The sequence below is a fragment of the Myxocyprinus asiaticus genome, chromosome 18 (genome assembly GCF_019703515.2).
Source record: "Myxocyprinus asiaticus isolate MX2 ecotype Aquarium Trade chromosome 18, UBuf_Myxa_2, whole genome shotgun sequence".
NCBI lineage: Eukaryota > Metazoa > Chordata > Actinopteri > Cypriniformes > Catostomidae > Myxocyprinus > Myxocyprinus asiaticus.
Window position 1 is genome coordinate 4,573,954 of NC_059361.1, and position 26,160 is coordinate 4,600,113.

The 26,160-nt window shown below is 37.2% G+C and overlaps 1 protein-coding gene across 2 annotated transcripts; it reads left to right on the top strand.

Moving 5' to 3' along the window:
* Positions 1–3,272: 3,272 nt before the first annotated feature.
* LOC127456269 (U3 small nucleolar RNA-associated protein 15 homolog) lies at positions 3,273–26,020 on the top strand. Of its 2 annotated transcripts, XM_051724680.1 has the most exons (14): positions 3,273–3,426; positions 3,725–3,844; positions 5,325–5,417; positions 11,384–11,568; positions 11,712–11,890; positions 15,927–16,052; positions 16,406–16,541; positions 17,934–18,015; positions 18,104–18,259; positions 18,438–18,539; positions 18,623–18,756; positions 20,421–20,479; positions 21,223–21,329; positions 25,737–26,020. In XM_051724680.1, exons 2-14 carry the CDS (start codon positions 3,755–3,757, stop codon positions 25,824–25,826), a joined length of 1,539 nt encoding a protein of 512 aa, XP_051580640.1. In that variant the 5' UTR covers positions 3,273–3,426; positions 3,725–3,754; the 3' UTR covers positions 25,827–26,020. The 2 variants fall into 2 exon arrangements, with proteins under 2 accessions (XP_051580640.1, XP_051580639.1); XM_051724679.1 differs by lacking the exon at positions 25,737–26,020 and having other exon boundaries at positions 21,223–21,906.
* The last annotated feature ends 140 nt before the right edge of the window (positions 26,021–26,160 follow it).

The following is a 26,160-nucleotide window of genomic DNA, read 5'->3' on the forward strand; positions in this document are numbered from 1 at the left end:
GGATGCACCTGAGCTCAATTTTGAGTGTCATGGCAAAGGCTGTGAATACTTATGTACATGTGAATTTTTTCGTTTTTTATTTTTAATAAATTTGCAAAGATTTCAAACAAACTTCTTTCACGTTGTCATTATGGGGTATTGTTTGTAGAATTTTGAGGAAAATAATGAATTTAATCAATTTTGGAATAAGGCTGTAACGTAACAAAATGTGGAAAAAGTGAAGCGCTGTGAATACTTTCCGGATGCACTGTATGCACACTACAAGGGAGAGATATACGGAAGTGAGAGAATGACAAAGAACAGAGAAAGAGGAAAAACAGATATGGCTAGAGAGTATAAACATAGTTTAGAGAAGTGCGGTTCAGTGAATTTGGTTAAACACTTCAGAAAACATGCTCAGCTCTACATAATGGCAAAATACTTGATAGTGTAGTGTCCTCTGATACTGCTAAGTATTAGAATTCTAAGTGTTTCCCATAATCAAGAGTGCTTTTAGGGTTTTCTTCAAAATATATATTTTGAGCATTACAACTGCAACTCATTTTAAAATGTCCACAGTTTGTCTATGAATGTTAGAAATGAAATGTCTAATCAGAATTTCCCCTTTCACCTTGCAACCACTCTAAATAAATGTGTGACAGAAACCAAATACAAGGTGTTAAAAAGATAAGAGGGTTGATAATTATCTGTGGTTAGGCCAGTGTAAGTGTAAATGTGAGGGACAGCATTTCCTCTGAACTGGCTTTGCATTGCAAAGTATTTGAGACCTTTACTTCTGTAGACTGTGACACTGGGAAACTGTACGATTTGTTAGGTTACCAGAGATGAAAATTATGTATTTCACTGAATTGTGTGCATGTGTGTGTTTATGTCTGTGGTAGTTTGTGACCTTTCAGTGAATTTGTGCATGTGAGGATTAGTACAGTGAGGGGAAAAGAGAACACCTTAAACAAATACCTTACATGTGTGTGTGTGTGTGTGTTTTTAAAAAGGGCAATGTGCTGACATCACTTGGGCAGATCCCACTGACGTAAGAGATGTAACACTTCCCTCAATCATTTATTAGTAGTTAATAAAATGTAGTTACCAATTCGTAAAAAAGTGAATGCGTTACTATGGAAATGACACACGTATCTAATTGCTCAAATAAGAGAGTTACACTGAAACCTAATTTTATTAGGTGACCTTTAAATAACGTCACTGCTACCTTCAAGGAACTACGATCGTGACTCTCCCCAGTGATAACCCTTTTGACCAGAACCTAAAAGCACCACAAGTAGGTACTTCTGCTGTGAATGATGCATTCTGACTACTTGACACAATGCCAAACTGAAGGTTTCTGTTTCATTTTCCTCAGGAGGAAATATCCTGAAAAGTTAAATAGTCTGTTGTTAATTTCTAGAAAGACAGAACTGTCCCTTCAGCTGTTTTTAGTGCCAGGCAACCTCATTTCAAATAGTCCCCAATAGCAATGCCAGTCACTGTAGTGTATGTAAAGCATGTAGGTATACCTAATGTATTATGGTTAAATAATGTATATTTATTTACTCGAATCATAACAGTTCATTTTTTCACTGTAGAGTACATTTACTTCTGTAACCTCCCTTCTTATAAAGCATATTTATCAGTCAAATGGGGTTATAGTTAATATTCTGAATGAATCATTAATTCTAATAAGCTTTTACTGTAAAACAATAGTGAGGGAAAGCACTAAGATCTTATCAGAACAACAAACTAAATACAGTCCTTTACATTTTATAATATATATATATATATATATATATATATATATATATATATATATATATATACATTTTACAGCCCACGTTTAACAGTTTGTTAAATGAAACGTCTGTTTACAAAAAACTCATTTATTGAAAATATTAATTGTATTAGCATAGATAAAACCATAATATCCTAATTCATTGAACAACAACAATTTACCATGGTAATAATCATAATCTTTCTGACAGAATACTATAGCTTCTACATCTTTTTATCTTTAGTCATATTAAAGATCAATAGGTTATCAGAATTTTTATAACACTTTACAGTGAGGTTCCATTTGTTAACATTAGTTGACTTTATTAGTGAACTAACAATAAACAATACAGTATTAATATTGGTTAATTTAAACATATTTTTTAAAAACAAAAGTTGTATATGTTTAAAACTTTAGTTAATGCACCATGAACTAACACAAACTAACACAGAACAATTGTATTTTTGTAAATTAACATGTACAAAGATTAATGAAAGCTGTGAAAATGTATTGTTCATTGTTAGTTTATCTAATAGTTTTACTAATGTTTACAAATGGAACCTTATTGTAAATTGTTACCAGATAATTTTTTATATACATATACTTCAAGTATACATCAAGTATTTCTTGTACTGACAGTTAAAGGGATAAATTAATATTGGATCATTTAAACAGTGTTTTTCTTCCTGTCATTTACGTTAATCACAAGAGGCCGTTCTGTTTGAGTGGATGTCTATGGAGGAGATGCTTCAGTGTGCTGAATAAACTGCTTTTGTGAGGTAAAAGCACATAATATAATGATTTACCTGCCTGTCCACTAATGTTCAACATACAGTCATTTTGGAGTGAACTATGTTTGGAGTTTACTACGATAAAATTGCTGTTATAAGGGAAGACAAGGATAATTTTGCGACAGGTAGGTATCCGTTTACGGCACTCCCCATTCATTTGTATGATATCCGTAAACGGTGACTTACTGCCGTAACACGCTAATTGACCGTTACGCCGCGATGGGAGAAAGGTGCCTGTGGTTGTTCCTTGCAGGGTACTCAGCCTCACAGGCTCCGTATGGTTATGCTTAGGGTGGGGTTCGGACTTAAGGCATCTGCTGCCTCCCAGGAACAAAGGGAGGCCCATTTGTACAATTGTGCAAATTGGCTCTCTATAATGTTACTTAGAAACTTTTTTTCTTTTCATATTTTTTTAAATCTATTTTTCAGTGGTGGCAAGTAACAATAATTGTACTACAGTAATAACTGTGGTTATTAGGGAATGGTTGACTAACATTGGAAACAAAATCTTGACTGTTTTTATAGCTTTCCTTACCGTGACTATGATAATAAAACCTTGGTACTTTAATATACAAAGGGACTGGATTACTACCATATTATATTATAGGGTATACATATAATGTACCATTTATTAACATGGTAATCCACGACCTAAAACCGACTGTATGTCCACTGCCAATAAATAAATAAATAAAAATGTCTATGATGAGGAAGTTCGTTAAAGTTTTTCAAAACCGGAAATGTGACGTCACACAATGGCGGCTCCCATGTGTCGGTAGAAACAACGTGATTTTTTGGCTCATGTTTGCTAGTTTTTAACCTAAACGGACACCTTCCAACGTCATTTTAAATAGTTTTGGAGGCCACAGTAAGGTCAGCGATACTTTATAATAGTTATATATTGGACGATTAAAGGTGTTTGTTGATGAAGGACTCTGTAATGCTCCTGTCTTAATAGACTGAAAGTCCATAATTCATAGTGCAACGGGTTATTAGTTTTAGAAATACATTTGCATTGTGTAAGTCACTGTATTTCTGTGTTTCATTTTTGCATAAACTATATTTAGACAATTTATACCATTTGGACACAGATTTGATCCATAAATGTACCCCGTTTACTGCAAAACTTTCTGTAATGTGTCCATTATGACTGAAGTTTTGTGTATTGCAGGTCCTCACATTGAACTAACCATCATCTGAGATGGCTATATTTAAACCCACTAAAGTTCAAACGTATCCAAAACTTGGAGAGAAAGTGACAGAGGATACATTGTACTGGCAGAATTATAAGGTTTGAATGACAAAGTGTGTGTGTGGTTTTTTTTTTTTTTTTTTTTTTTTTAAGATTCAAGGAAACTATTTTAACTGTATGTGGGTAGTTGATGAATAACTTGTCCTTGGACTTTTTTGTATCATCATAGAGATTTTAGGTTAAAATATATATTCATGTATACAAGTATACATATATACAAGAAAGTGTATTTTTAGGTGCTTTGACTGGTCACCAGTTTTTCACAATTTGTAATCTTTTTTTGTTGTTGTTGTTGTTGCTTCTGCTAGTTTATTTTCAGTGGTCCTGCAGTGTGACAAATGACTGTTATACCATGTAGTCTCTCAATTCATGTGAACTCATAATAGTGACATGTTTAATAATTACACAAGAAACAGATAGGCCTCAATGCGAGACCTGGCATGACTGCTGTGTGCATTTTCCATTCCCATTTTTGATGTGTAACTAGTATCCCCTAATAAACATGCAAAAAAAAAAAATTTTTTTTTTTAGACCAAATAGTTTTCCTAAAAATTGATGTCCACATATGTGGACAGCAGGACTAAGTTGTAGAATTTTAAACAATACCAAGCTATAGAAAGCCAGATTTTTTTTAAGCAAATTGTGTATTATGTTTCCAGGAGCATTTGTTATTCATGTTTTTGAGACGTTACAGACATTACATCAGAAATTAGCATAGATATAATTCTGATTCAAAGTAATGTCCAGCATCATCCAATCACTGCCAACCATGTTAAAATAAAATTTTGTGTGAAAAATGCTGAATCTATGTACTGATTACCATTGTCCCATGTCTGCCAAACATGTTGAGTGGTCCTAACATCATCTGAAGCCTGAAACTGAACGTTTTGGTCGGATTTTAGGAGTGAATGCATATACACATACAAAGCTATAGGATGCTCCCTTGCTCCGTAATTAGTGAATGACTTAACCTCCAGTGTACTGTCTGTCTGCCTGCACTGGTCTCAGAACAGTTTGAAATGCACCTTATTTTCATCCTAACTCCATGTAAAGCCTCTGAAAGCAACATTTTCCAGCTTATGTAATAATGCTGTGCACAGTGATGAAGTTCAACAGCGCGCCGTTTCGCGATAAATCGCTCAAATTTTTAAAGTGGCATATTGGATAAAACTAGAGACAGGTTTCTTACCCAGATGTAGTTTTGTTGCTGTTTATCCCAAAGATAAACTCCACTGTGATGACGCCATGTTGTTTGGTCCGTGCATCAAAAGTTTAACCCTTTACTGATAGCCTAGAGTCTCCTGACCTGAGATCAGTTGGTTTAAATGGAATTAAATAATGCATTTCATAAAAGCACAAGGTTAAGATTAAGTTTAGCATGTCACATTCACTCTGCTGGACACTGCTGTCACTATTTGACATGTCATGTTAACTACCCAAATTTACAGAGGTGTGTTTATGATTTCTTAAATAAAATCTCAGTGGTTATTGATGTCAGATTGTGTGTTGTGTCTTTCAGGCTGCTGTGCAGATTAAAGAGTTTGGTGCTGTTTCAAAGATTGACTTTTCTCCATTCCCACCTTACAATTATGCAGTCACAGCATCAACTAGAGTGAGTCCAGTCTCTCTCTCTCTTACCATCACGTGCACCAATATGATCTCACATTTACATTTAATTAATAATTTGGCAGACTTTTTATACAAAGTGCATTGAAGGCATACATTGTCAGTATGTGGTTCAGTCTCACAAAACCTGTCAGTTTTCATTTCTGCAATGCAAAAACAATCGTATTCTCATTACTGTAATGTTAAAAAAATGAAACATTACTGTACAGTATTTGTGCATAATAGTAGTGTTTGTTGTACTGTCTTTAATTGATGCTGACTTCAATTTTAAAAAAGCCCATTGCATTACAGTTTTGTTTTATAATAACTTAAAACATCACTTTGTTATAGACAGTATTACAGGTAATGAGAACTTGACTATACTTAATTGTCAATAATGTTACACTCCATACCCCATAATCACAAAGCAAAAACTATACTTTTGTTAACTTTGCAAATTAATTAAAAAGAAAAAACTGAAATAGCACATTGACATACGTATTCAGACCCTTAAATCAGTACTTAGTTGAAGCACCTTTGGCAGCGATTACAGCCTCACGTCTTTTTGGGTATGATGCGACAAGCTTTGCACACCTGGATTTGGGGATTTTCTGCCATTCTCTCTGCAGATCCACTCAAGCTCTGTCAGGTTGGATGGGGACCATCGGTGGACAGCCATTTTCAGGTCTCTCCAGAGATGTTCGATTGGGTTCAAGTCTGGGCTCTTGCTGGGCCACTCAAGGACATTCACAGAGTTGTCCCATAGCCACTCTTGTGTTGTCTTGGCTGTGTGCTTAGGGTCATTGTCCTGTTGGAGGTGAACTTTCAGCCCAGTCTGAGGTCCTGAGCGCTCTGGACCAGGTTTTCATTTAGGATTTCTCTGTATTTTGCTGCATTCAGCTTTCCTTCAACACTGACCAGTCCCTGCCGCTGAAAAACACACCCCAGCATGATGCTACCACCACCATGCTTCACCGTTGGGATGGTATTGCGCAGGTGATGAGCGGTGCCTGGTTTCCTCCAGACATGACGCTTGGAATTGAGGCCAAACAGTTCAATCTTCATTTCATCGGACCAGAGAATCTTGTTTCTCGCAGTCTGAGAGTCCTTTAGGTGCTTTTTTCTGTGTCTTGCACTGAGGAGAGGCTTCCGTCTGGCCACTCTGCCATCAAGCCCAGATCGGTGGAGTGTTGCAGTGATGGTTGTCCTGCTACAAGTTTCTCCCATCTCCACACATGATCTCTGGAGCTCAACCAGAGTGACCATCGGGTTCTTGGTCGCATCTCTTACCAAGGCCCTTCTCCCCCGATTGCTCAGTTTGGCCGGGCGGCCAGCTCTAGGAAGAGTCCTGGTTCCAAACTTCTTCCATTTAAGAATTATGTATGCCACTGTGCTCTTGGGAACCTTCAATGCAGCTGAAATTTTTTTGTAGCCTTCCCCAGATCTGTGCCTCGACACAATCCTGTCTCTGAGCTCTGCAGGCAGTTCCTTTGACCTCATGGCTTGGTTTTTTGCTCTGATATGCATTTGCAGCTATGAGACCTTATATAGACAGGTGTGTGCCTTTCCAAATCATGTCCAATCAATTGAATTTGCCACAGGTGGACTCCAGTCAAAGTGTAGAAACATCTCAAAGATTATCCAGAGAAATGTGATGCACCTGAGCTAAATTTCAAGTGTCATAGCAAAGGGTCTGAGTAATTATGTCAATGTGATATTTTCAAAGAGATTCTTCCCATAAGGCCTGCACCCCTGAATCTTCTCTTTACTGTTGTACATGAAACTGGTGTTGAGCGGGTAGAATTCAATGAAGCTGTCAGCTGAGGACATGTGAGGCGTCTATTTCTCAAACTAGAGACTCTGATGTACTTATCCTCTTGTTTAGTTGTCCATCTGGCCTTCCACATCTCTTTCTGTCCTTGTTAGAGCCAGTTGTTCTTTGTCTTTGAAGACTTTAGTGTACACCTTTGTATGAAATCTTCAGTTTTTTGACAATTTCAAGCATTGTATAGCCTTCATTCCTCAAAACAATGATTGACTGATGAGTTTCTAGAGAAAGCTGTTTCTTTTTTGTTGCCATTTTTGACCTAATATTGACCTTAAGACATGCCAGTCTATTGCATACTGTGGCAACTCAAAAACAAACACAAATACAATGTTAAGCTTCATTTAATGAACTAAATAACTTTCAGCTGTGTTTGATATAATGGCAAGTGATTTTCTAGTACCAAATTATCAATTTAGCATGATTACTCAAGGATAAGGTGTTGGAGTGATGGCTGCTGTCTAGATTTGATCAAAAATGACTTTTTTCAAATAGTGATGGTGCTGTTTTTTACATCAGTAATGTCCTGACTATACTTTGTAATCAGTTGAATGTTACTTTGGTGAATTAAAGTACCAATTTCCTTCCGAAACAGCAAAATCTGTACATTATTCCAAACTTTTGGCCACCAGTATATATATATATATATATATATATATATATATACACACATCTACGTACACACACACAACAGTTAGTTCCGGTCCTCGAATCTGACCGGACCAGAGACGTTCCATGAGTACTGATGTCTCGGTACATCATCACTCCGACGCTTCACTGTGTGTATCACTCTGCTTGTGCTCGTGTTGTTCTAATTTTTTTATTGAAAAATTTAATTATTTTTTATTTTTTAATTTTATTTATTTATCACACGTTATACATTTGCATCATGATATGGTGCAATCAGCCATGATATGGTGTCCCTGGAGCAGACTTGCTCAAGGGCCCTGCTCAAGGGCCCAACAGTGGCATCTTGGCAGTGCTGGGGCTTGAACCCCCAACCTTCTGATCAGTAACCCAGAGCCTTAACCGCTGAGCCACCACTGCCCAAAAGACCATTTTTGTGTGTAATATAAGCCAGTTAGGTGATGTGAAGTGAGTCAGTATCAGTCAGTTTTTTCATTCATCAGCACTCCGTGATCGCTTGTATTACTACTACACTACTAAAGCTAGGAAATAGCTTTAAACGGCTTTAAACTAACAACTTCAGCATTAAGGCTCATCACAGCTGAGAGACACAACAGACTGATTAATTACACAAACTCAAGGCGCTTATCTCTTACCGGACTTTCCACATTAGAGAGGACATACTGTTCAAAATGGCGGAGGATATTGCAGTTTCTATAATGGATGACTCTTGCGCACCGGCTATCGCAAAATAGGGAGGAATACCCCCACTTGTTCAGCTATTTTTCCACTGAGAAAATAAGATGCATTTGACCAAAATTATATTATCTTCAGAAAGCTGACTAACACTACAGCATCATCAACAGGTGATCGTACACACTCCATCTCTCTCTCTCTCTCTCTCTCTCTCTGTTCATTGAACTGTTGTATATAAGCAATATGGCCCGGGTGATGGGATTTTTCCAATTTCTCATTCACTTTCAATAGCAGAATGTTCGTGAATTCAAACTCCAACTATCAAAAATTCTAATATAAACAAACTGACAAGCTTTTTTTTTTTTTTTTCTCCTTCTCCCCAATTTGGAATGCCCAATTCCCAGCGCGCTCTAAGTCCTCGTGGTGGCATAGTGACTCGCCTCAATCCGGGTGGCGGAGTACGAATCTCAGTTGCCTCCACGTCTGAGACCGTCAATCCGTGCATCTTATCACATGGCTTGTTGAGCGCGTTACCGTGGAGACATGGCGCTTGTGGAGGCCCACGCTATTCTCCGCGGCATCCACGCACAACTCACCACATGCCCCACCGAAAGCGAGAACCACATTATAGCGACCACGAGGAGGTTACCCCATGCAACTCGACCCTCCCTAGCAACTGGGCCAATTTGGTTGCTTAGGAGACCTGGCTGGAGTCACTCAGCATGTCCTGGATTCGAACTCGCGAATCCAGATGTGGTAGACAGCGTCAATACTTGCTGAGCTACCCAGGCCCCCAACACAAGCTTTAAGTTGCTCTTTCTCTCTCTCTCTCTCTATCTATCTTTCTATCTATCTAGCTTTGTGTTGCTAGACATTGCTAGCAACATACTAACAACATGCTGACAACATGTTAGCAAAGCCTAGCTATATGCTAAAACATGCAAACAATGCCTAGCAACATGTTTGCAACACTTAACTTCACTTTTATTGTCACACAACCATATACACAAGTGCAATAGTGGGTGAAAGTCTTAGGTGCAATTCCGAGCAACATAGCAGTCATGACAGCGATGAGACTGTTTTTTTTACAATAAACAGATTTACACATCACAATTTAAATATCTAATATACACATAATTACACACAACACAATATACAAATAATAATATACAGTATACAATACACACAATATAGAATACACATTATACAATAAAAATAGTATATATAATATATATAAAATATACAGTAGGTTTTATTGTACAGTATTGACATTCAGGCTGTCGGTTGATAGTCAGTTGCCAGTGTGTTGTTAAGAGAGAATATCTGACCAGTGTGTCAGAGTGTGCACTTCCTCTCTGTAGGCTGTTTCATCATTGTCAGTGATCAGACCTACCACCGTTGTATCATCAGCAAACTTAATGATGGCATTGGAGCTATGTGTTGCCACACAGTCATGTGTGTACAAGGAATACAGTAGTGGGCTGAGAACACAGCCCTGTGGGTCTCCAGTGTTGAGGGTCAGTGATGAGGAGATGTTGCTGCCTATTCTAACCACCTGGCGTCTGCTTGACAGGAAGTCCAGGATCCAGCTGCACAGCGAGCAGTTTAAGCCCAGAGCCTGGAGTTTCTCATCTAGCTTGGAGGGCACTATGGTGTTGAATGCTGAGCTGTCGTCTACAAACAGCATTCTCACATAAGTGTTCCTTTTTTCCAGGTGGGAGAGAGCAGTGTTTATTGTAGATGCAATGGCATCATCAGTGGAGCGGTTGTTGCGGTAAGCAAACTGCAATGGGTCCAGTGATGGAGGCAGCACAGAGCAGATGTAATCTCTGATTAGTCTCTCAAAGCATTTGCTGATGATGGGGGTCAGAGCAACAGGACGCCAGTCATTTAAGCAAGTTATTTTGGATTGCTTTGGTACAGGCACAGTGATGGATGTTTTAAAGCATGTGGGGACCACAGACAAGGTTGAAAATGTCCGTAAAAACACCAGCCAGTTGGTTCACGCACGCTCTGATGACGCGATGTCCAGAGACTGAACATAAGAACATGGTTCATGCTAAACATGGTTCCAACACCTAGCTTAATGCTAAACATGTTAGCAACATGCTTGCAACATGTTAGCAAAGCCTAGCTATATGTTAAAACATGCAAACAATGCCTAGCAACATGTTTGCAACAATTAGCTACATGCTAGCAACACCTACTTTCATGATAAGCATGCTAGCAATACCTATCTACATGTTGACAGCTTCTGTCTGTCTCTCTGTAAAACTCCAAGATTTAAAAAAAAATTCAAAAGAGATGTGGAAGGCCAGATGTACAACTAAACAAGAGGATAAGTACATCAGAGTCTCTAGTTTGAGAAATAGACACCTCACATGTCCTCAGCTGACAGCTTCATTGAATTCTACCCGCTCAACACCAGTTTCATGTACAACAGTAAAGAGAAGACTCAGGGGTGCAGGCCTTATGGGAAGAATCTCTTTGAAAATATCATATTGACATAATTATTCAGACCCTTTGCTATGACACTTGAAATTTAGCTCAGAAGCATCCCATTTCTCTGGATCATCTTTGAGATGTGTCTACACTTTGATTGGAGTGCACCTTTTTCAAGCCAACACAAAGTTAGTCTACAAACTTTTCAAACTAGTTTTCTATAATATCTTATTTCTTTCTTTTGATTTTGGGGTAAAATATGCCCACGGACATGTTCTGTGAGATTCCCTCATGTGGGATACTGGAAATGGAATTCATGAGCAAGTTGAGCTACAGGAACTGTCACACAAGCAGTATACTGATGTCATGATGTTTCGTGCCAGGTTCAAGTATATGGCCCTCACTCTCAAGAGCCAATACGGAGCTTCACTCGTTTCCGGGATACGGCGTATGGGGGAAGTTTCCGAGGCGATGGGAAGCTTTTAGTGGCCGGAAGTGAAGAAGGACTCATCCGTCTGTTTGACATCGGCGGCCGAGTGGCTCTCAGACAGTTCAAAGGACACTCAAAGTATGATCCAGAATGAAATAATTTATATTGTATAATTTATTACATTTTTAGATATCTCAATAAGGCATCAGGGTATGTTGAAGACGTTCTGCAAATGTCAAGTAAATATGGTGGTAATGTGTTCATGTATTCATCATGTTCAGGGCAGTACATGCAACCTCGTTCCTGTCTGATGGGTTTCGTGTCATGTCAGGCTCTGATGATCTGTCATGTCGTGTGTGGGATGTTGCCAGTGGTGCTGAACTCAACTCATTCACTGAACACACAGATTATATCAGAGCTGCTGTTCCCAGCAAACTCAATCCTGACCTGTTTGTCACAGGTAACCACTCTGTTCACATCTGCATCTCAAATATGATCTTTCACACCACATTTACATACATGATTCAGACAGCTCTTCACATTTTAACATTGAAAGAAGTATGCATGCATGTGCTTTGAATTGGCAACAAGTCAATGAGGTTAATAATTGTTATTTTATTTAGACTTTAAATTTGTGTCAGTGGGGGCTTCTCACATGATTCGGCAAAACCGTGTACAGTATTTTGTGTAAATATTAAATTAGTTACAGTCAAACACGCTCAAACCATTGAGACAACCGCAAGTCACTACGTGAACTTTCTTTGTGGGAAAACTTAGCCGTTATTCTCTATAAGATAAAATAGTGCTATTTACTGTAACTGCTAATGTTGTTTATTTGAGGACTTGGCGTGCACAAAACATTAAAGTTGAAGTCGATATTGCTTTTCTATTTTCATTATATGCATATGAGTCCGTGAGGAAACTGAATGTAGTCAGATGATTTTACTTTAATGTTGTAATATTTGGATTGGTTTACTGATTCAGGGTTCCCATGGTCATGGAAAACCTGGAAATATCAGGAAATGTTCAAATCCTAAAAAAATCATGGAATTTTTATAGTGAAATATAGAATATGTAGGGGCTATAAAGTGATTAATTTGTTTTTGAATTAATTACATCTTATGCCAATTCATTTATCATAATTAATCGCATACATAAGTATTTACTTAGCCCCTTAAACAACAATAATTCAATATAATGTATATGTGTAATGTAACGATTAAATAATTCTAAATAGTTATATTTAAATTATATATATATATATATATATATATATATATATTACCGTATTTTCCGGTATATAAGTAGCATTTTTTCATCATCTGAAAGGTCCTGTGACTTATAGTCTGAAGCGATTTGTACACATAATTTATACGTAATTTATGTCGGCCGGTCAAACGCACACCAATACATCATGAAAACATCAGTCATAGAGATGGAGGCAGAATTTAAAAGTTGCCTATTCAGAGGATATCGCCTTTAAAAAGTAAAATATTCTGTCATCATTACATAATTGTTGTAGCAACTCCTGACATGCTCATAAAATTAGGTTTCATTTCAGTCATTGAACCGGATAATAAATGCAAATATCAGAAATATATACAGATAGACAGTCGCTAACGTTAATGAATAAACAGAATACAACAGGCATATTGTTTTACTCACAGACTATAAGCTTTTTATTTGTGCACAGCATAGTTACAACAGATGTGGCTTATTTGTCATATTTGTTCATGAAACATAGACTATGAGGAAATGTTTCACATGATTATTTAAAGCAAATTCTCCAGTTTAAAACAAGGCCAAATGCTGTGTGATACGATGTGTAGATACTTGGGTAATTTCTTCATGGAGCGTGTCTGACATGCTGCTAAACGGGCAGGTCCTGCCACATATGATCTCTGTCTGTGCGACTTATATACAGAAGCGACTTATCTGTGTTTTTCTTCTCTCAACAACACATTTTTTGACCTGGTGTGACTTACAGTAAGGTGCGACTTTATTTCTGGAAAATACGGTATAAAAAATTAATAATACAGATAATTAAAATGCATAACATTATTTTGGCACACAAGTGAAGCATTAAAAAAGACAATACAAAAAGTGGCTTTAGAATGCAATATATTGTTTATTTCCATATTATTAAACGTAAGCCTGTCATTGGCCTACAGTTCACAGCAATCCAATTTGAAACTGAATTCATCAGTCAGTCCGAGATTTATTACAAGGGCTTGACTAAGGATGTCAATGTTCACCTGCACCAGACGGACGCTTTTGGACCGTCTCTGTTGCGTCGCGTCATAAACGTACCGTTTTTAGGTCGCTTTGTCAAGTTAAAGTTTACAACTGAGATCCCTGCCTTCGGATTTGCACTCTATCAAGCTGTGTTTGTATGCAAGAATGTGTTTTCATCTTGTCTTGTCTGCTCTTGGTGAGTGTGGTTTGTTCTCTGTCTGTATAAGCTGTGTGAAAGTACCACGTTCATCTGTACAAACAATAGTACGCAAGTATAAACACCATGGGACCACGCAGCCATCATACCGCTCAGGAAGGAGACGCTTTCTGTCTCCTAGAGATGAACGTATTTTGGTGCGAAAAGTGCAAATCAATCCCAGAACAACAGCAAAGGACCTTGTGAAGATGCTGGAGGAATCAGGTAGACAAGTATCTATATCCACAGTAAAACGAGTCCTATATTGACATAACCTGAAAGGCTGCTCAACAAGGAAGAAACCACTGCTCCAAAACCGCCATAAAAAAGCCAGACTACAGTTTGCAAGCATACATGGGGACAAAGATCTTACTTTTTGGAGAAATTTACTCTGGTCTAATGAAACAAAAATTTAACTGTTTGGCCATAATGACCATCATTACGTTTGGAGGGAAAAGGGTGAGGCTTGCAAGCCGAAGAACACCATCCCAACCGTGAAGCATGGGGGTTGCAGCATCATGTTGTGGGGGTGCTTTGCTGCAGGAGGGACTGGTGCACTTCACAAAATAGATGGCATCATGAGGAAGGAAAATTGTGGATGTATTGAAGCAACATCTCAAGACATCAGCCAGGAAGTTAAAGCTCGGTCGCAAATGGGTCTTCCAAATGAACAATGACCCTAAGCATACCTCCAAAGTTGTGGCAAAATGGCTTACGGACAACAAAGTCAAGGTATTGGAGTGGCCATCACAAAGCCCTGACCTCAGTCTGATAGAAAATTTGTGGGCAGAACTGAAAAAGTGTGTGCGAGCAAGGAGGCCTACAAACCTGACTCAGTTACACCAGTTCTGTCTGGAGGAATGGGCCAAAATTCCAGCAACTTATTGTGAGAAGCTTATGGAAGGATACCCAAAATGTTTGACCCAAGTTAAACAATTTAAAGGCAATGCTACCAAAAATAAATAATTGAATCAAAAACCTATGAATCGTGAGTCGAGTTGATTCGCTTTCAATCCAAAGATTCACACTCCTACTGATACCCGATGCCAATATCTAGAGAACAGGCTAGCCGATTATTGTTTTACCAGTATGCTTAAATATACTTAACACAATTTAATAGTGGCAAATGAGAAAATACAGAAATAGCTGAAATTAAATAAACACCTTTTTACACATTATTGACTCAAAATTCACAAACTTCAGGCCTGAGAAAGTCATGAACATTTCAGTTGTGACTATACATTTTTGTAGTTTTCCTCTACCTAAAAATATCTCACCAGCTAGATTTCGCTTTTGTGTAGAGTAAAACAAGCCATAGTGATGTCTGATTTGTGAGCGACTCGTTCTTTTGAGTCAATGAATAGGTCAAAATGGTTCACAAATTTGTTATCAAATCAGTCCAAATCAAAATGATTTTAAGAAATCTGTATCCAGCTTTTATAGGGCACTTTTTGAATCAAATAATCCAAAAATACAAGGTGACATCCTTTTATGTCAAATCCTTAAGGTGATATAAAACAGTAGATAAACAAATTGTCATTATGAATATCAAAATTGTATTACCTTTTACTCATAAAATTAAATTAACATCAATTTGTACTATATTCAGTATGTATAATTAGGCCTCAATAGAGAAATTCATTAACATTTTTGCATTTACATTTATGCATTTGGCAGATGCTTTTATCCAAAGCAACTTACAGTGCACTTATTATAGGGACAATCCCCTCAGAGCAACCTGGAGTTAAGTGCCTCGCTCAACGACACAATGGTGGTGGCTGTGGGGATCGAACCAGCAACCTTCTGCTTATCAGTTCTGTGCTTTAGCCCACTATGCCACCACCACTCCAATTTGGGGGGCATTTTTTTCACTTTCAGTGCCATTTTTGCACTGAGCCTCCCTTAATTTCTGACCCTGCTGGAAATGGTGGGGAAAAAAGGTGGGAACCCATCAACAGACAAACAGACACCGTTATCGGCCAATTGTGATCATCTTAAAATGGCAAGGTTAGACTTTGTGCAGTAGTTGACCTTTGCCCTGTATGACACCCCTCTCTCGTTTCAGGTTCGTATGATCACACAGTGAAGTTGTTTGACGTGCGGTCGGGAGGCAGTGTGATGACAATGCAACATGGCCACCCTGTGGAGTGTGTGCTGATATATCCTTCAGAGGCCCTGCTGGTGTCCACAGGTACACAACACCAAACCAGCAGTCAACCCATCAGGGATTAGTATTACTTCATACTAAAATAAACCCTTTTTATATAATGGCAGCAGCAGTAAAATAACAGACGCCATTGTCTACTAAATAATTGAATTAAGGAAAATAAATAATATCCATCATTTGAGTGTTAGTGATATTTTAGATATACATATTAACTTGATGCATTTATGTATAACTGAATATGCGGTCACAAGTGGCTCTGTGTATGTATATTGGCTATTTACAATTGCTTAGAATGTGGCTCATACAATAAGATTTCAGAGTCGGATCTTCTTGTTTTATAATGTTTGAGTTGATGTTTGATTGTGTCTGTGTTCCAGGAGGGCGTTATGTGAAAATTTGGGATCTTTTGAAGGGCGGACAGCAGCTTGTTTCTCTTAAGAATCATCACAAAACAGTGACATGTGCATGTCTGAGCTCAACAGGGAACAGACTGCTCACAGGCTCACTGGACAGGTATGTATATCTATGTGCAGTAGAGTGCAACAGTCTGGTTCCGGAAGTAAGTAGTTCCTTGTATCCATAGGGGAACTGATTATTAACGATAACTTACAAAACTTAAAAGCTCTGAGGTTGCTAATCAATGGTATATGCACTGTTGAAGCCTACAGTCCATGTTATTTCAACTTGATTTTTTAATTTTAAGTGTTTAATAGCAGAATTCCCGATGAAGAACTACTCAAAGCATTAGACTAAAAGTAGGGTCCGTTTGATTTTTTCCCAAATTCTGTTTTCCATTTATATTTTCTCTGAATTCCAGGTTTTAAAGTTTAATTACATTTTTATCATAAAATAAAATTTCTAATGAAATTAATGTAATTTTAATCAGATGAAAACAGAACAAATTGCATTATTTGTATTAAAGAAAGAGCGTCTATACTGATCCTCACAGCACAATCCAAAACCCAAAATAGTTTTTATTATTAATAATAATAATAAAATTTGGTCAAATACAGTACAGTAGAGCATCACTGTATTAATGAAAGCAGTGATTAAACTCTTGCTTAGATATTGCTTAAATAAAATGTAATTATTATTGATTTATTATTATTATTATTACTACTACTACAACATTGAATATTACGTTTTACCATACAGAAGTAATATATTTGTCACATGTTTTCAATTTAATGTGTCTAGTTAAATGGAGCTTTTATTTTGGCAGAAGAAAACTGATGTTTTTGATGGCTTCACTTCTCACCTCTGGATAAGCAGTTCGCTATATGGGCTAATATGCTTATTAAACCACAAAAGGCTATGATTGAATTATATATAATATATAGTCTGCATGTTCTGCACACTTCACAGTGAATAAAGTACTCTGCTCTTTGTCATTATTACACACACAGAGTGCATGTGATGTTAATTTACATTTATGCATTTGGCTTTTATCCAAAGCGACTTACAGTGCACTTATTACAGGGACAATCCCCCTGGAGCAACCTGGATTTAAGTGCCTTGCTCAAGGACACAATGGTGGTGGCTGTGGGAATTGAACCAGCAACCTTCTGATTACCAGTTATGTGCTTTAGTCCACTACGCCACCACCACTCCATATGCGGTTAATGATGCGGTTAGTGTATAAGCAGTGGCTTCTGATATATTCACTCACTGTTTTTTTTTTTTTTTTTTGCTTTAAATCAAAGTTTGTAATGTTGTGATTCACCTTGGAGCTGGTTGGTTTGGTTCATGGCTTAGAACTCTTTTATGAGGGATTTTACGAAATCCGTATGGAAAAAATTACGACTGAAAAAGTGTAATGTCTATAAATGTCACCAGCTTTTTTCTTTTAATTAATAGTGGTTAGAAAGCTATAGATTTATTTCTGCTGTTTGCTTTCTATTTCAGGCATGTCAAAGTGTATAACTCCTCTTATAAAGTTGTACATAATTTCGACTGTGCGGCGTCTATTCTCAGTCTGGCTGTGGCGGTATGTCTTACAAAAGAGTGTTTTTCCCTTTATGCCTCTCACTTGATTAATTGAGATGTAAGATGTTGATGTTTGGTGTCCTTTATAGCCTCATGATGAAGTTGTTGCTGTGGGAATGACCAATGGCGTGCTGAGTGTCAGACACAGGAAACACAAAGAAGACAAAGAGCCATCTATTGGTCGAAGGCGACGGGGCCCTGCATACCGAGTCTTTGTCAAGGGGAAGAACTTTGTCCCTAAACAGGTGTTTCCTTTTTTTTAAATATGTTATATATGTATGCTAGTTGCCTTGTAATAATTATCTAATGCTACACTTTAGTTACAAAAAAGAAAAGTCTTATTGTACTGGTTAAAAACATTGTCTCATTTAATCTGTTTTTATTACTTCAGTTGAATCTTACTGTCTTTTTTGTCTCTTTTAGAATGATTTCTTGGTCAGTAAAGCAGTGAAACAACATCTACAGAAATATGACAAACAGCTAAAAAGCTTCCAGGTGTCCAAAGCTCTGGACACAGCTCTGGAGGTAAACACACACACACACATGCTGTCGGAATTGATAGTTAAAGACATCAGTTTACATGTGTGTGAATGTGCATGTTTGATCAGACATGGAGACGTACCAGTAAACCGGAGGTGATTGTAGCCGTTATAATGGAGCTGAACCGCAGAGGAACTCTGAAGAACGCTCTCGCAGGACGAAATGAAGAGAGCTTAACCAAAATACTCAACTTCCTTCTCAAGTATGTAACTACTACACCCATATCTCATTCAGATCTTTATGTAAGGCGGTTATTGCCAAAATGACACTTGATATTGTGAATATAGTCACGGCTAAAGGGTGTTGTGAGGCACACAATGGCATGACCTCTAGTGCTTTATTGCTTTCATAAAACGGTTACTACATTAAAATATTAATGTATATTTTTTTGATTTTTTATAAAATAGTACTTTAGCAAATAGAGTGCAACAGTGCCCACCTACTTTTTCAGCCGTCTTAGTTACGGAAGTATTTTTTTCCATAAGGATTTTTATAAAACCCTTCATAAAAGAGTTGAAAGCCATTAACCAAACCAACCAGCTCAGAGGTGAATCACAACTTTACAAACTTTGATTTGAAGCAAAAAAAGTATTTGAAAATCAGAAAATAAGACAAAGATACAAGACCGTGTACTTAACATCTTTAATGAGGGAATGAACTGTAGTCCCATGAAGCAATGGGAAAATATGAAACTATTGATTTAAAGTTATTGTTTTTAAGCAGAGAAACAACATATTTTAATTGTATTGCAGTATATTCAGATACATACATATATAAGTAGTTTGAGATAGGGCTGAGCGATATGATGATATATATCGTGGCGACGATATAAAGTGTCAATTGCAATATGTAAATATTCATGTGCACAGCGTGGGCTTATCTATTAGTGGGCAGGGCGACTGAGACTGTGAGACTGAGAGAATTTAAGAAACAGGGTTTAAAAAAAAATTAGGTGGCTGCCCAAGCAAATTCAATTACATTCAACTCGCGTTCGGCGTTTCATAGGTGCTTAATGTGTTTCATGTCAGCATCACGTGCACTATCTCTGGAGCACGCAAGTGCGCACGAGTCCAGCAGGATTCCTGATTTTTACAGGAGATCACAGAGCGGGATCACTCGTGCTACTCAATCATTTTTGACCCAGGAAAAACCCTGAAAAAACATCTCCACAGAACGGGATGACTCCCAAACAAGCCAAGAAAATGAGGAGAAGCTTGTTATTAAAACAGGTGCAACATCTGTGGTGTAGGTTCACAAAACCCAACACAGAGCAGAAACATATAATATGCAAACTGTCGCATGACAATAATCACTCGGAATACAAGCAGTTTGTTTACCTCAAAATGAAGCATGCAAAATATTATGAAAGCCAATATATGTGCTCTGCATTAATTCTGCTATATATATATAAATTTTTTTTTGAAGAAGTGTTTATGCTTTGAAATGTAGAATTATATAATGTATAATAAATATATTATATTGACATTACAATATGGTGATTTAATATATAAGCCAGTCTGTATTGATTTGTAAAAAATGTACTATATCGTGATGTATATCGTTATCGTGATATAAGATTACTCATATCGTGATATAAGATTTTGTTCATATTGCCCACCCCTAGTTTGAGAGTGTAGGGAGAGATTTCTGATGACAGCAAATTTTAAGAAAGATTGTTTGACTATGATGACATAGTCAAAAAGTATTTTGGTTGAATAACATGGAAATGACCTAGAACAGAAGGTCAGTCCTGACCACAGTTTCATTCAATCTGGGCATTCAAGAGCAAAAATTAGAACTTGGATGGTATAGAAGGATTTAGAAATGAAAGATTGAAGGTTGTTTTGGTTTATTGTTGTTCTTCAGACACATCACTGACCCACGCTTCTCTCGCCCACTGCTCACGGTTGCAGATATTGTTCTTGGTGAGTTTCACATTGACTCATGTACACGAGCGAATGAGAATAAAGAAGTGAACATCCGGTTGCGACAGAGAATTTTTTCCAGGCTCTTGCCAGAGGTTTCCTTCATTTGAAATGTGCATGTTTGTGTCAGATTAGAGTGTAGAATTGTTTTTTACTTTTTGTTTATTCTTCTTATTTTTTTTTATTTTTTTTATTTATTATTTTCCCCTTTTAAATTTAGTTTCATTTTCATTTGTGTCAGGGTTATAAGAGTTTATATTGAAAAATAAAAATACTAATTATTACTATTTTTGTTTTCCTTTTTAATATAGTTTAGTTTTCGTTTGTGTCATTGTTATTGAATTTTTTTATATTAAAAATGATTTGCAATTTCCTTTTCAATTTAGTTTAGTTTATGTCAGGATTATTATAGTAGAATTAAATATATATATATTTAATTTTATTTAATTATCTTTAGTTTGAACTCTGACTGTAAGTTGTATTTTTTTCATTGTTTTCTAGTTTGCTTAGTTTGGATATTTCAGTATATTTTGTTTTATTATAGTTTTAGTATTTCAGGGCTCCCAAAGGTAATGTGTTGAGTGATATTTAAATGTTTAACGACATTACATTTCTGAGGGCCATCTAGTGTTATTGCTGTCAATTAGCATTTTCATGTTTAATAAAAGCAGGTTATGAAAGTTTCAAATTTTACAATATACTGTGCATCAAAAACAAGAATTTGTGTGTGTGTGTGTGTGTAGATCTGTATCAGCAGGTTATTCCCCAGTCTCCTATAGTGGAGCGGTTGCTACAGCGTTTGTTGGAGCTGATGGGTCGGGAAGCAGAACTTCAGCAGGAGCTTCTTCAGGTTTTGGGCATCTTAGACACTATTTTCGCATCTCTGACCCCCAGGAGAGAGGTCGCTGCCTCACAGAGCTTACAGCTACAAGCTGCCTGACTTTCATTACAAAACACACTGTCTGATCTTGTGACTTCACCGAAACATGCTGGACTTTTACAGAGGCGGGGTGAAAGGGAAAATGAAAGGAAACAAACATGACAGACAGCTGTGGGAATGCTGTTGCCCAAACAGTGAAATGGTCAGAGAATAATCCCTGTGTCAGTGAGTCTTCGGTTCATGTACACGAGCGAATGAGAATAAAGAAGTGAACATCCAGTTGTGACAGAGAATTCTTTTCCATGCACTTGCCAGAGGTTTCCTTCATATGAAATGTGCATGTTTGTGTCAGGATTATTAGAGGTTTTTTTTTTTTTTTTTTTTTTTTTATGTTTCCCTTTTCAATTTAGTTTAGTTTTCATTTGTGGCAGGGTTGTAATAAAAAAATTAAAATACAAATTATTACTATTTTTTTCCCCTTTTTTAATATAGTTTAGTTTTCGTTTGTGTCAGGGTTATTTTTTTATATTAAAAAAATTATTTGCAATATTGACTGATGCAGACTCACTTCACGTCACCCACCTGGCTTATATTACACACAAAAAAAATGGTCTTTTGCCTCCACCTGCTGACTAAAATCTGTAATGTCACAAAATTAAATGTAAAGAGACACATATAACTCTTAACACATATGCACTGCTCTTACACTTTAGTTTAGAACACCACGAACACAAGCGGAGTGATACACACAGTGAAGCGTCGGAGTGATGATGTACTGAGACATCAGTACTCATGGAACGTCTCTCGTCCAGTCAGATTCGAGGACCGGAACAACTGTTGTGTGTGTGTATGTAGATGTGTATATATGTGTGTGTGTGTGTGTGTGTATATATATATATATATATATATATATATATATATATATACTGGCAGCCAAAAGTTTGGAATAATGTACAGATTTTGCTGTTTCGGAAGGAAATTGGTACTTTAATTCACCAAAGTAACATTCAGCTGATTACAAAGTATAGTCAGGACATTACTGATGTAAAATACAGCACCATCACTATTTGAAAAAAGTCATTTTTGATCAAATCTAGACAGCAGTCATCACTCCAACACCTTATCCTTGAGTAATCATGCTAAATTGATCATTTGGTACCTGAAAATCACTTGCCATTATATCAAACACAGCTGAAAGATATTTGGTTCATTAAATGAAGCTGAACATTGTCTTTGTGCTTGTTTTTGAGTTGCCACAGTATGCAATAGACTGGCATGTCTTAAGGTCAATATTAGGTCAAAAATGGCAAAAAAGAAACAGCTTTCTCTAGAAACTCATCAGTCAATCATTGTTTTGGGGAATGAAGGCTATACAATGCTTGAAACTGCCAAAAAACTGAATATTTCATACAAAGGTGTACACTACAGTCTTCAAAGACAAAGAACAACTGGCTCTAACAAGGACAGAAAGAGATGTGGAAGGCCAGATGTACAACTAAACAAGAGGATAAGTACATCAGAGTCTCTAGTTTGAGAAATAGACGCCTCACATGTCCTCAGCTGACAGCTTCATTGAATTCTACCCGCTCAACACCAGTTTCATGTACAACAGTAAAGAGAAGACTCAGGGGTGCAGACTTTATGGGAAGAATGGCAAAGAAAAAGCCACTTTTGAAACAGAAAAGCAAAAAGAAAAGGTTCGAGTGGGCAAAGAAACACAGACATTGGACAACAGATAATTGGAAAAGAGTGTTATGGATCTTAAACCCATTGAGCTTTTGTGGGATCAGCTCGACTGTAAGGTGCGTGAGAAGTGCCCGACAAGACAGACACATCTATGACAAGTGCTACAGGAAGTGTGGGGTCAAATGTCACCTGAGTATCTGGACAAACTGACAGCTAGAATGTCAAGGATCTGCAAAGCTGTCATTGCTGCACATGGAGGATTTTTTGATGAGAACTCTTTGAAGTATTTTAAGAAGTTCTGAACATTTTGTTCAAATTGTAATAGTAATTTTTCACGTTATTAATGTCCTGACTATTCATTGTGATCAGTTGAATGCAACTTAGGTGAATAAAAATGACCAATTTCGTCCCATTCTGTACATTATTCCAAACTTTTGGTAGCCAGTGTATACACAGTTGAAGTCAGAAGTTTACATGCACCTTAGTCAAATACATTTAAACTCAGTTTTTCACAATTCCTGACATTTAATTGTAGAAAACATTCCCTGTCTGATTAATAGTAGAGAAAATCATTTATTTCAGCTTTCATTTCTTTCATCACATTCCCAGTGGGTCAGAAGTTTACATACACTGTGTTAGTATTTGGTAGCATTGCCTTTAAATTGTTTAACTTGGGTCAAACTTTTTGGGTAGCCTTCCACAAGCTTCTCACAATAAGTTGCAGGAATTTTGGCCCATTCCTCCAGACAGAACTGGTGTAACTGAGTCAGGTTTGTAGGCCTCCTTGCTCGCACATGCTTTTTCAGTTCTGCCCACAAAGTTTCTATCGGGTTGAGGTCAGGGCTTTGTGATGGCCACTCCAATATCTTGACTTTGTTGTCCTTAAGCCATTTTGCCACAAATTTGGAGGTATGCTTGGGGTCATTGTCTATTTGGAAGACCCATTTGCGACCGAGCTTTAACTGCCTGGTTGATGTCTTGCGATGTTGCTTCAATATATCCACATAATTTTCCTTCTTCTTGTTGCCATCTATTTTGAGAAGTGCACCAGTCCCTCCTGCAGCAAAACACCCCCACAACATGATGCTGCCACCCCCATGCTGCACAGTTGGGATGGTGTTCTTTGGCTTAAGAGCTCACCCTTTTTCCTCCAAACATAACGATGGTCATTATGGACAAACAGTTCAATTTTTGTTTCATCAGACCAGAGGACATTTCTCCAAAAAGTAAGATCTTTGATCCCATGTGCACATGCAAACTGTAGTCTGGCGTTTTTATGGCGGTTTTGCAGCAGTGACTTCTTCCTTGCTGAGCAGCCTTTCAGGTTCTCGTTTTACTGTGGATATAGATACTTGTTTACCTGTTTCCTCCAGCATCTTCACAAGGTCCTTTGCTGTTGTTCTGGGATTGATTTGCACTTTTTGCACCAAACTACGTTCATCTCTAGGAGACAGAATGCATCTCCTTCCTGAGCAGTATGATGACTGCATGGTCCCATGGTGTTTATACTTGCGTACTATTTTTTGTACAGATGAATGTAGTACCTTCAGGCATTTAGAAATTGCTCCAAGGATGAATCAGACTTGTGGTGGTCCACAATTTGTTTTCTGAAGTCTTGGCTGATTTCTTTTTATTTTCCCATGATGTCAAGCAAAGAGGCAATGAGATTGAAAGTAGGCCTTAAAATACATCCACAGGTACACCTCCCATTCAGTACACCTCCTATCAGAAGCTAATTCTCTAAAGGCTTGACATATTTTTCTGGAATTTTCCAAGCTGCTTAAAGGCACAATTAACTTAGTGTATGTAAACTTCTGACCCACTGGAATTGTGATATGGTCAATTAAAAGTGAAACAATCTGTCTGTAAACAATTGTTGGAAAAATGACTTGTCTTGCACAAAGTAGATGTCCTAAATGACTTGCCAAAACTATAGTTTGCTAATATGAAATCTGTGATGACTTCAACCTAAGTGCATGTAAACATTGGACTTCAACTGTATGTATGTAATATTTTTTTTAATTCTTTCAGTTTAGTTATCTTTAGTTTCAACTCTGACTGTAAGTTGTACTTTCTTCATTGTTTTCTAGTTTGCTTAGTTTGGATATTTCAATATATTTTGTTTTATTATAGTTTTAGTATTTCAGGGCTCCCAAAGGTAATGTGTTGAGTGATATTTAAATGTTTAACGACATTACATTTCTGAGGGCCATCTAGTGTTATTGCTGTCAATTAGCATTTTCATGTTTAATAAAAGCAGGTTATGAAAGTTTCAAATTTTACAATATACTGTGCATCAAAAACAAGAATGCATTAGGTAATTTTAGTTTAAGTTTTGAAGCCTTGAAAATGTATTTGTTTAAAATCATTTGAAAAACAAACTAGTTTTATTTTTATTTTAGTTAACAAAAATTGTGTATGTGCTGTAATTTTGTATATCGCTTTTCACAACACACATGGTTTCAAAACAGCTTTGAAAATCATACTGTAACAGAAAATGCTGTAATGTCTTAAAGCTGTCATTGTGTGGTGTAAATGAATAACGCGGTTGAAAATTATGCCTTAAAAATTTGTATATGTGTAGATTTGTATCAGCAGGTTATTTCCCAGTCTCCTATAGTGGAGCGGTTGCTACAGCGCTTGTTGGAGCTAATGGGTCGGGAAGCAGAACTTCAGCAGGAGCTTCTTCAGGTTTTGGGCATCTTGGACACTATTTTCGCATCTCTGACCCCCAGGAGAGAGGTCGCTGCCTCACAGAGCTTACAGCTACAAGCTGCCTGACTTTCATTACAAAACACACTGTCTGATCTTGTGACTTCACCGAAACATGCTGGACTTTTACAGAGGCGGGGTGAAAGGGAAAATGAAAGGAAACAAACATGACAGACAGCTGTGGGAATGCTGTTGCCCAAACAGTGAAATGGTCAGAGAATAATCCCTGTGTCAGTGAGTCTTCGGTTTTCTGCTGATGTTTGCAGAAATTGATGTTGTATTTTGAATATTCTTATCATAAAGTCTTTAAATCTAAGTTTCTGTTTGTTCTTTGGTCTCACAATAATGATAGTTTCCTCTGAAATGAGGCAATACATTCAAAGCTGCTGTAAGTTATATTTTT